Genomic DNA, 12,162 nt, shown 5'->3' on the forward strand with positions numbered 1-12,162 from the left:
TTTCTCCCATTATATATCCTCGTTAGAAAGTAATGCCATAAAATGTATCTACCAACTAGCTAGCACTGTTACTCTTCTTTCAAGTTGCAAGAAACTCAGAGAAGAGGTGTAGGAAGGCGGGAAAATTGAGGAGATCGAACATATAAGATTCAAATTCTTTTGAGACAAGAGGTGCTACCAAGTTAACAGTTAATCTGTAAAAACGATTTCATATATATTTCTCTTTGTTTTTAAGTAAAATTTTTCATCATAATCGTACAAAATATCCATGAGCACTAGTAGAAAATTAATTATTCTAGACGGAATATCCTAGACGGAAAATTTTCCGTCTAGGATATTACATCCTAGACCGAAAAATTCCGTCTAGGATATTCCGTCTAGAATATAATATTCTAGACGGAAATTTCCGTCTAGAATAGTATTCTAGACGGATTTATTTTTTTATTTAATTTTTTGTAATGAACCGAGAATCCTAGACGGAAATTTCCGTCTAGAATACATTCTAGACGGAAATTTCCGTCTAGATGATCTGCTCATTATTTAGTAAAAGAAGGCCACGGTACCCTTTAATTTCTCCCGCCTAAAATTCCCACCTCAATCCCCAATTTTCCCTCCTCAAAACCCTAAATTCTGCCCCCTCTTAAAAATCACAGAGATCCCAAAATTTTCTCTTCCCCTATTCTTCTCCCCTTCTTCTCCTCTGTTCAAAGGCGATAACTCCCGTCCCATCGTCGCCTCCCCCCTCGCCCCCGCGCCCTCCTTCTCCTTCGACATCGTCGTCCCCGTTCGTCGTCCCGTCGTCGCCTCCCCCTCAGCTCGCGAATGTGCTCTCTGAATCAGGCCTGGAGATTTTTAAGGTTCCTCTGTTTTCCTTTATAAAAAAAACATCGCTAATCTCCAATTTCTCCAGCTCCAAAAAAGCCCTAATTTCTCCGCTAATTCAATGCATGGGGCTGCTGGAAACTATCCTCAATTGGCTCCGAAGGTGAGATCCTCGACCCCTCCCGCATTACTCGTTGATTCGTTTGTTCTTAGATTCGAATCATCGGATTTTTAGGGTTTGAATCTGTTTTGTTGCGTTTCGTTTGTTCAGGCAAAATTTTGAATTCTAGGGTTAGTAACGGTGAAAAGGGACGAAGATCAAGATTGGAATTTTATTTCTTTGGAGCTGTAGGAGTCGATTGAGATAGAATAGATAGTACTATTTACCTTAATTTTTTTATTTTTGTTGACTGCAGAACGCTGGGAAAACTTCCCTTGTGAATGTCATCGCAGTATGCACATTTTGATGTCTGCAACGGATATTTAGTTCTTGATCAGTGTAATTTGGGCTTAAGATGCTAATTAAATTTTTTTCAACTTTGTGCAGACTGGTGGATATAGTGAGGACATGATTCCTATAGTAAGTATAACATTCAACATGTAGGACTACTGGTTGTTGTTCTTTGTTATGCATCGATTAGCTTTTGTTGGGTATTGAATAGATTGGATTATATAGGTGAAATTTATATTTTAAAAAAAAGTCTTGAGCTACATTTTCAAATTAATGCAAGTGCACAGTCATCTAGGGTTTGGACATGTAACTACATGCAGCTCTAGTGAAGAGCTTGGCAGTTAGTTTCCAGATATGTTACTTGATGTTTGATAAATTTTTGCAGTTAAATTTCATCGATGATGTCTTAAAAATTGTTAATTCATGTTATTTGATAAGTTATCTTTACTTTTATAGAATTTACTTGAGTGATATTAAGTTTACTTACTAGAGATAATCAATGAATCTCAATTTAAGATGGTAATGTACAGAATTTTTTTTGTTATAGAGTGTCATTAATGCACAATTTCATGAAGAATAAAAGGAAATGTAATTCTAATTAGTACTCCAAGATGTTTATCATGGGAAATTTTTAAATTGTGAAATTGATGTAATTTTGAGTGATTTTATAAATTTGAGTGTAATTGTGAAATTGATGGGGAAATCTGAGTGATTTTATAAATTTTGAGTGTAATTGTGAAATTGATGTGCAGCCGACAGGGGAGAATGGGGTAACGAGGGCGTCGATCAGTATTGACTTGCAGAGAGATGGGTCGCTGGGCAGTAAAGCGATTATATTGCAGATTGATAACAAATCTCAGCAGGTTTTAGTGAGTAAGTAGGAGAATTTTTCCTGTTCGGCATGAATGTTATTTGTGAATTGAGTTGATGTTGCTTTCTTATATATAGTTGGTTTGGTTGTTGTATAGGTGCTCTTAGGCATTCTCTGCAAGTATTGTTGCTCTTATAAACGTCTACCTACCGATGAATTTATGTTTTTTCTCCTTTATCTGTGTAGAGTTACTGAAAGATGCATTGATCTGTATCGCTCAATGACAATTACTATATCTTTTTTCAGAATGCAATATGTTTAACATTCTCTTTATTTGTAATATTTTATTCCTCTTACTGGAGATTTTAATCTCCATTGAAACTGCCTGATCCAAAGATCAAGGTCCTTGCAAGTAGTGCTGTAAGGTCTTCTGCCATTAACATTTTCTTTTCTTTTGGGAATCGATGTGTTAAAATCAGAGTACCTCCTTTACTCTTTCACTAATACTAATATGTCTGTTCATAATAATGATTCAGGTGTTTTACACACCATTCTTGAGGCAGATATGGACATGGTTAGGGCTGGTTCCAGCGTCCAGAAAGAATTTTTACTCGTATCTGAAAGCTGGCTATAGTTGCATAGTAGTGCCTGGTGGTGTTCAGGAAATTATCCATATGGACCATAAATCTGAGGTGTGCCTAAAACCTTGATTTTTTTTCTTTTTCTTTTTCTTTTTCATTGCTTGAATTTCTTATAAATTCATTGAAATCTTACCATGTTCTGATGATAAATGTAGCGTAGTTGATGCTAGCTTAAAGGCCAAATTATGTGCACATATATTTGTTTCCCTTTATGTTTGGAGGTTTTGTTAATCTTTTTTTAATGGAACTCCTGCCTAAATGCTTTCTTCTCATTTTTTTAATGATAATGCCGGATGCTTGACTAAAATAACTATCAAATACATAACCAGTAGTACTAATGAAGCATTAAATTCCATATGAAGGAAACTGGTATTCACAACTACATCATGTAGCATGTCTGTTATTTCCTAGGTCTTCCATGCATGTCAAGTTGATACATAGAACATAACAGAGGTCCATACACAAACATAGAAGTACACAAACAGAAAAAAGAAATCAATAACGCTCATAGAGCTTAACATCCATCTGGACCTTGAAGTATGTCAAACTTGCCGACAATGTCTTAAAGGTGGCAATTCCACGTGCCATGAAGAAATCCCCAGTTCCGCCCACCACAGAGAGGTTTGAACAAGAATCTCGATTCTAGGATGATGAGGAAGTAATTCTCTTTGAGATCTTTGATGATGGAGCTTCCCTGCATCTCTATTTGTTAAAGCTGATCTGCTCTGTATAAAGTATTTAGAAAAGAAAAAATGCCATGTTCAAGTTTTTTGTCGGATCATAAACTATGTTCAAAATGAATGGTAAGAAGTAGACAATTGTTTAGATTTTAAGCTTGGAGTATACAAATTTAGAGTTCAGACATTGGCCCATGATGTAATAGTTCAAAATCTTTGTATGCAATATTGATGGGGTTGAAACATTTTCGATCATAAACTACACAACTTGTTATTTAAGCCCTTCATTTTTGCGGCCACTTGATCCATGAGAAAGAAAGCTTAAAATTTCAAAAGTTTGGTTTTAGGTTTTTAGCCACGCTAATAATGTAGGTTTCACCATGTTCGATCTTTAATTTGATGCTCTATCATTGATTTTCAGTAGGAAAGGTTTTGACTTTTAATCAAAGTCTATCTATTTATTGTTCTTCTTGCCGTTTTTAATATTCTTATAATCTTATTATAGATATGGTGAGGAAGAAGGTGATGAGGAAGAAGGTGAAGGAGAAGAAGATGGCTTGAGTAAATGTATAGGGAAGAAGTTGAAGAAGCTTCTGCAGTGTCATAGCCATTGTAAATAATTTATGTAAAAGTTTATAAATAATTTATGTATCTCTCTACTATTTTGGTGAATGTATTATTTGAATATAATGGGATTTGATATTGAAATATAATTAGATTGTGTTGGATATGAATATAATTTTTTGTTATTCAATATAGTGTACATGCACCCAAAGTAGATTCTGCAAAAAAGAAAAAAAAAAAAAAACTACTGTAGCTTAGTATCCTAGACGGAAATTCCGTCTAGGATGCTGAAATTCCGTCTAGGATGTATTTTTTAACAAAAAAAAATTAAAAAATTAAAGAACATCAAATTCCGTCTAGAATGAGTATTCTAGACGGAAATTTCCGTCTAGAATACTCATTCTAGACGGAATTTTTTTCCGTCTAGGATGAATTATTCTAGACGGAAATTCCGTCTAGAATAATTCCTAGACGGAATATTCTAGACGGAATTCAAAACCGTCTAGAATACATCCTAGACGGATTATACATCCTAGACGGAAACATACTAGACGCGTATTCTAGACGGAATTCCGTCTAGAATAAGCATTCTAGACGGAATTTTGTGTATCCTAGACGGAATTTTCCGTCTAGGATGCCTAATTTTTTAGCAGTGGAGATCTCTTGTTCAGTCTGCTTAGGGATGTTAAATGGGTGGGTTTGGGTATTAAATGGGCGGACCATAAATGGGCGGGCATGTTTTGCCCATTTACCCATTTATGGCCCATTTAATATTTTCTAAATGGACGGGTTTTTGCCCGCCCATTTAATAAACGGGCCACTCATTTTCCCATTTAACTATAGTAGCTATATATGTATAATACTTTAGAGTGTTTTTTGTAAACTTTAGGGGTTTTTTGTAAACTATTGGGGGATTTTTGTAAAATTTACGGGGCTTTTTGTAAACTTTTTGAATTATCAAAATATGCACAGACATGTACATAACCCATTCAGGAATAGCATGAACATATTGAACAAGATAGCATTAAAATTACCAATCATGTATTTTTTTTACTATACCAAGCACAAAGAACTCAAAGAATACATCACCTGCAAAATGATATACATTGTTTATTGCGATAATCAATGCCACAAGAAGCCACTTATGCCATATCAAAAAGAAATTCAAATAGAGCACAACTTTTTCGAACGTGCAAACCTGTCTTATGAATAATCATCACAACTCGCCTTAAAATGCCACAATAACCCCAATCAAAGGAAAAATATTGACAGAATTTTGATGGGAGAGGGATTATAACAAACACATTAACCAAACATCAAACCCCTCACGAGAGTCCACATAAAAATGTCAGTTACTTCACACAGGAAAAACAAGTTCAGAACAATCATGTTGTTCTAACATTACAGAAAGGAAAAATACAGTGTACGAAAAAGCTCAGAAGACCATATACAACAAATTTTCATCTCTCACATGATATTAGAAAAAACAATGAGAACAAAACTCTACTTGGTAGCCTGTGCAATCATATTGCTTATGGAACTAGCTTGCTCTTTGGCAGTCTCCACCAGTGAATCTTGCATGCAGAAACACAATTAAGATACTTACACGGTTAAAATACTTTTGCTAACATATACAAGTGACAAACCTTGTGCTAACATACACAAGTGTTTTGCATAATGACACCACACTATCACCCCATTGTACAAGTATCAGCTACAATTAGGATAATCATTAAAAGAACAAGTCATATGGTCTCAGGAAACAAGCAAACAACCATTGATATATAAAGAGACAAAAATAACGGCAAAAATGACTTGCACACAAATAAGAAAAGATGCCAACAACTTAATAAAGTAAATGTTTTACTGAAATCATGTACTAATAAATTTCCTTCTTCAATGTCCGCACCTCCAATTTATATGATTTCATCAACCAATGACTGCTGAACATAGAACAAATTCCTGAGTTTTTATACACTGAGCCTCAATCTTTGATTATTGAATCTTGCAGATGATGCAAAGGTAATATATGGGCTATCCCTAATCCTCAAGGTCTCACCGAGATCATAATTCTAGTTCTCCAGTTCCAGCTACAGCCTCTTACACCGATATCTGAAATAATACACACAGCTTCTTCAACTCCTCAGTTCAAAGGCCTCAGAGTGCTGGCAACAAGTGTTGTTCAAGCTTCGTAGGACACACAACTAATGTAAGGCAGCATGCTGTAGTCAGTGCTGGGCATGCATCGCAAAACAAAAGAGTTGGCAAGGCAAGTTATCGAAAGGTTAAACTAAACCAAGAGCTGGCACTTGGCATAAGACATACTTACTGCTTCAGGCTAGACGTGAACAAATCAAATACTGGTACTTAGAGTTTAGAAGTGCTTCTTGTTAGATCTTTTAATAAATTTTATTGTGAAATGAGACAAATTCGAGACTTTGTTTCAGATGTAGTACCATGGATGAACCGAATATGCTCTCAGAATGTGGTCTATGCATTGAAACCAAGATGATGATCGCATTGTAAAGGTATTGGTCATGACTCTAATCACTGCAGAAAACATCCTTCAGTGTAAAAGTGAGCACCTGCCACTAAAAAGACAAACACTAATGCTAGCAAGGAAAGCTCAACTGGTAATGACTGCTATGGAGTTGTTTCCAACAGTGATCCTAGCACTTCAGATTATTCTACATTCACTGAGGGAAATCTTTATATCATAGAAAACATCAGTTATAAGAAGTATATTACAAAAATAAGCATTCAACTAAGAGTAAAACAATATTAAATGAATACCTTATCTTGAATCTCTTTTCATATAATAATCTTGTTCCCTTTCGTTCACATGTATCGATGATATCCATTGCATAAAACAAGACAACATTAAAAAGGTTTGCAACAATGCACATTAAAAAGAGTTGCATGGTTGTCCTTTGAGGTTTCAAAAGTGATATTTTTTCCTCTCATTTTCAATTTCAAGTCAAATAAATAATCATCAATGTTTAATATATAGTCTCACACATCCGCATACAATTATTTATTTACATAAAAGTGCAAATAATTGTCATTTATATGATATTAGCTTTTGTATACATGTTAATCTTGTTGAAATTAAAAGAGAGGGGAAAGTATCACTTTTAAAATAAGATCATTCATTCGTCCAGGGGGTCCTAATAACTATGTCCTGAGAAGAGCAAGAGAGAAAATGACATCAGAGGAAATTATTCTTTATCGCACTCATATCACAACAAATAGATATTATCTATACAAATATACAGTCATAGATATATTAAGCATAAAATGCTACAATGATCATAGGTCGTTCAATGGTTGTGTGTGTGTGTGTCTATATACAGTCATAGATAAAAAACCATAAAAAAGAATACACCGCCTAAATTTTAAGAGCCAAACTTGAGCACGGCTGGGTTTAGACGGGATTGGAAATTACTCTTTGTATATAACATTCAGTTCTCAAGGTTGAACCTCAATAATCCTTCCAATGACCACGTCATGCAATTATAGCTCTAAAGTTCAATGCATATTGATGTTTTAATTTTGATATGAATCATCAAAGTAAAACCTTCATCTCAGCTCCATATACAATGTACACAACATGCAGTTCTGCTAAAATAATAAATCCACCAATTAAGCCACATTACCATGCTTTGAAATACTCTGGATAATAATAACAACAAGGCAATTCAAGAATTTGATTCGAGAGTAAAGAAAATGCAAATCAAATAACACCATTAATACTAGAATCACAAAATACAAAAACAGATACTTCAAAAAGAAAATGTCCAGTGTAATTTCCATGAACAGATAAACGATCATTGAGATTATTACTAGATCTACAAATTCTTAAGCAATTCAGCCAACAAATATTTAATTACTAACATCACTAGATCTAATCATACATAGCTTAACAAATATATAACCGAACACCATAAAAATCATAAAATTTTGAGAAAATCTCAGTCCGCAAGCTAATTTCCAAATTAATTTGCAAAAATGGAAATTCAATTCATAAAACTAGAATGATAACCTTTGACTCAGGGTTTGAGGAGCTAAGATTGGTTAGACATTGTTGATGGTGGATCGAGTAGTAGACGATGAGGCCGAGGTTGACATCGATGACGAGGTCGAGGGAACTTCAGAGGTCAAGGTTGGGGTCTAGGGTTTCATTGTTGATGATAATCGTTCGAAGAGGTCGGCGAGAGCAGAGAGGTTTGAGATTGAGATTGAGATGGGAGAGGACGGGGTACAGATTGCGGCCGCCGCCGCGGAGGCAGAGCTTGTCGGCGGTCGGGTTAAAAAAAACTATATCGGATCAATAATCAACGGGGAGTAAAATGAAAAAGCTATTTTAGAGTTTCTAATTTCGGCCTCACTTTATTTCTTTGAACCTTCATGGCTTCATTTGTTTCCCAAATATTGTAAATCAATTTCGTAAAAAAACGATATTAAGCTACAATTTGCAGGTGACAAGGTGCTAGCCTGAAACTAGACATAATTGACTAAGTACTCTTGGAACATAATTGGCCCGGCCCATCTCTGGCCCAGTCCCAGCCCGAACGCCTAATGGGCGCCTAAAGTGGACGCTTTACTATCCCCACGCGGTTAATCGAGCAGGTCGGTGTTAAGACCGATTTCTCGCCTGTAAAAAGCGTACGGATAATAAAGCACCCGTTGTTGCGCCGCTTAAGCGTTTATACTCTAACGGGCAGGCTTTGGGCCGTGTCATATAAGGTCCAGCTAATTCGCTATTCGTATCACAGAAACAAAGTTTCGTACCAAATATTAAGAGGATTAAAGTATTACCGTGTTAAAATTATAGTAAGATATGGAATTTTCTACATACAAAATCAATTTTGAATTCGCCAATTATAATTAGCACGATATCAATATTCAAGCAGAAACATGTTCAATATGAAATCAAATAAATAAAAACATTTTTTTGGTGGAATCGGAAAAGGTTCTATTACATTTAAATAAAAATATTTATAGATGTGAAATTAATGGGAAAATCACATTTAGATAAATTTGATGAAATTCATATTCAACGTAACTAACTTTAAAACAATAATAATAATATGAAAGAGTCAAAGTTTGTGCTTAGTTCCTTATTTCGCCAATTATAAAGGTTGTGCATAGTTCCCCCACAACTAAAGCACCCCCTTGAACCTTAGTTGCTGATAAAGCGGCTGTGTTTAAGTTGCTGGTAATAAAGCACCCGCTTAGGCGCCCATTACAATACTAGGCTGCGACCGAAGCCAGATTTGGATTGGGCTGTGAACAGGTCGGGCATTTGTTGCAATCAGTAATTATCAAACAAACACGAAAACTTTCGAAAGATACAGAGAACCAAATAATCTTCAATAATAACAAGTGTTATGTCCACGTATCGATAAGTCGTATTTCTTTGTTTTGTATGTTTTATCTATTGCTTTAACTGCTTCAGCAATAATGTCTGCATAACTAAGAATATTTTAAGTACAATTTTTAAAGATTTTAGTGTATACAAGTGTTGTGAAAAACAAGTAAGGATATTCAAGTGCACGCTTTAAAAACTTTAGGTATATAACTGCCACCAAAAATAAGTGAGGATATATAAGTGCTAATAGGGGAAAGCATAATTGACAGGCAATCCAATCTATAGAGTATTTGTTTGGATTCTTTACAAATCTTAAAATGAGGAAGATTCATGCATGTTTGACCATGAAAGTTTGAAGGGTTACTCTTGAAAATTGTCAAGAGCAATTATGAGTATTGATTTGTCATCGGAAAAAGAATGTGCGAGTGTTAAGAAAGTCATCTTCTAGGCGAAAGAGAGGATCATCTTAGAACTCTTGAGTGATTGGTGCTCTCGGGTGTAGACGTTAAAAATTGCCCATAGGTCCCCGCATGTGGCTCGAGACAGGGAGAAGACGATGAACGTCACTATTAGAGTTACAGAAGCTTATTTGACAATGACAAACGTATGAAGTGAGTTGACGGATCATATAGGTCCCCGCATGTGGCTCGAGACAGGGAGAAGACGATGAACGTCACTATTAGAGTTACAGAAGCTTATTTGACAATGACAAACGTATGAAGTGAGTTGACGGATCATACGAAGCAACGGAACTTCGGAATAACGGAAACAAGCGCTGATCGGGAGCCCCACGTCGTTTACGAAAGGCGGAGCACCCCTTGTGTCCCATTTACTCCACATATGATTCAATCATGGGAGCCTATGGATCTCCTCGTCGGCTTTCCGACGCATCTTGAACCGTGTAATTCCGATTCCGGACGATGAATATACGGTGGAAACAAACTCGACGCACCAAAAACAAAAAAAAACCAAACCGAGACACCCCAGGGTGACTTGGCTTGGCCAAGACACTTATAAGTGTCTCGGCCAAGCCAAGACACTCAGAAGTGTCTGCAATACAAAAAATGCTGACTTGGCTGAGACACTTATAAGTGTCTCGGCCATGCCGAGACACTCATAAGTATCCGCAACACGAAAATGCTGATTTTGGTTGTTTTCGGAGATTTTTTTTTATCGTTAACCGCCTGGATTTGCTCCAACTGATCTGATAATATGGTTAAGTGATTTCAACTGAGGATAAGAGGGAATCAGTCGTTCTTATCCGAACACAGGACTCCTGAAGCCTATAAATACAGTCCCAGGGCCTTTATTTTTTCGGATCTGGAATTCTCGAGCATCGGCGAAGCCCTGCCGGACCAAAGACTAAAGGTGCATGAATTTCAAAATAGAGAAGAAGATTGATCGAGTTCTTCAGCGCAGGAAAGAAGAGTTCGTCAGATCTGCAGTTCCCGTGTTCGTCCCTTAAGATTATCCTGTTGCGGTGATCTTAAGAAGAGCAATTATCTCGCTATTGCCGAGATAAGCACTTCGGCTTCTTGATTCCTTCACGAATCGACGAAGCTTCAGATCTGATCTGATCATCAGGTGGTCCACGGATATTGACGTCCCCGTCACCGGCCAAAAACCCATGCGAGCAAGAGACGATAAACGAATTTTGTGTTATTTTCAAGAGAATTGTAATTCTTTTACTTTTGTTACTTGAATTCTTTATAAACGACTAAAGTTATAATAAAATCAGTAATGAAGGTAACTTTCGAAGGAAACAAACTGGTGACCATTATGGGAGCCAACAGCCTCGCTGCCGAGGCTGTCGTGCCGTAGCTGACGATCAAGATCCCAGTGTTCGAAGAGGTCGAATACGAATTCGACCAGTAAAAATTCGAGGAATATATTTCCTCCTCCTCCTCTAGATCTTCTTCTTGCAAACACAGGAAAACCACTACCGCAAAGAACATGCCTTCAGATTCGAAGACCAGAGCTGATGATCTGAACCAGAATGTAGTGGAAGACCCCTCTTCGGCCTCCAAAGAAACCAGATCCAAAATTCGTGACAACTCCTCGAAAGTCAAAAAGTTGCCCGTTGAAAGTGCACCAGTGCTGACGAAGAGGGGTCGTCAAAGGCGCCGTCAACATCTCGCGCGCTAATTTGCCAAAGCATTGAAGCCTGTTGACGAGATCTGCTATGATGTGAATCTGAAACTCAGAATGCGCCAAGTGTTCCAACAACAAGCTTCGGGAACCTCCTCCCAACCACCTACTAACGAATAGGTTCATGTCAAACGGAACAGTTCCTGTAGAACCCTACGACGGTATGGACCTCTCCAGAGTTAGAATCCTATTGAAGGATCACCTCGGTTCTCTACCCGAAGATCGAGGCAAGGCGCCTGTTAAGGAACGCTTAGGACCATTGAAGGAATCCCGAGCAAACATCCAGACTAGGGGTCGTAAGCGACCTCCTAACAAGTTGATTCCTGTAACCACCCGCTTGGGGGTGCGTACAGAAGGCCAGGAGCCCATTAAGGTTTCACCCTCAGAAAAGTGTGATTCCAAACGTGTGACTCCTACAGACACTAACAAGGGGTTGTTTACTCAGAAGAAAACGCGTCAGACAGACGAACGCGTTATACCTGAGAATTCATGTAAACAGCCGATAGATTGCTCTGGGCATAATATCGATGAGTTATACTATCGGACTGGGGGTACGAATAAATCTCGAAAGAGAAGTACCTAGGAAACGGACTCTCATTGTCCGTGTATCAAACTTATCAGAACAGTATTATCAGCATGTAGCTGCCCCAAGACCGCTCCACAGAGGGTCTCGGTGT

General features: G+C 37.1%; 1 protein-coding gene and 1 long non-coding RNA gene across 3 annotated transcripts; both read left to right on the top strand.

Moving 5' to 3' along the window:
• LOC109837229 (dynamin-2A-like) lies at positions 578–2,392 on the top strand. 2 transcript variants are annotated; one of them, XM_020405384.1, is made up of 5 exons: positions 578–985; positions 1,239–1,274; positions 1,370–1,402; positions 2,026–2,146; positions 2,242–2,392. In XM_020405384.1, exons 1-5 carry the CDS (start codon positions 944–946, stop codon positions 2,280–2,282), a joined length of 273 nt encoding a protein of 90 aa, XP_020260973.1. In that variant the 5' UTR covers positions 578–943; the 3' UTR covers positions 2,283–2,392. The 2 variants fall into 2 exon arrangements, with proteins under 2 accessions (XP_020260973.1, XP_020260974.1); XM_020405385.1 differs by lacking the exon at positions 1,239–1,274 and having other exon boundaries at positions 583–985.
• Positions 2,474–4,141, top strand: LOC109837230. Its single transcript, XR_002246218.1, has 3 exons — positions 2,474–2,504; positions 2,621–2,776; positions 3,908–4,141. It is a non-coding gene; the product is annotated as an uncharacterized LOC109837230 (long non-coding RNA).

This window comes from Asparagus officinalis, chromosome 4 (assembly GCF_001876935.1).
Source record: "Asparagus officinalis chromosome 4, Aspof.V1, whole genome shotgun sequence".
Classification (NCBI taxonomy): Eukaryota; Viridiplantae; Streptophyta; class Magnoliopsida; order Asparagales; family Asparagaceae; genus Asparagus; species Asparagus officinalis.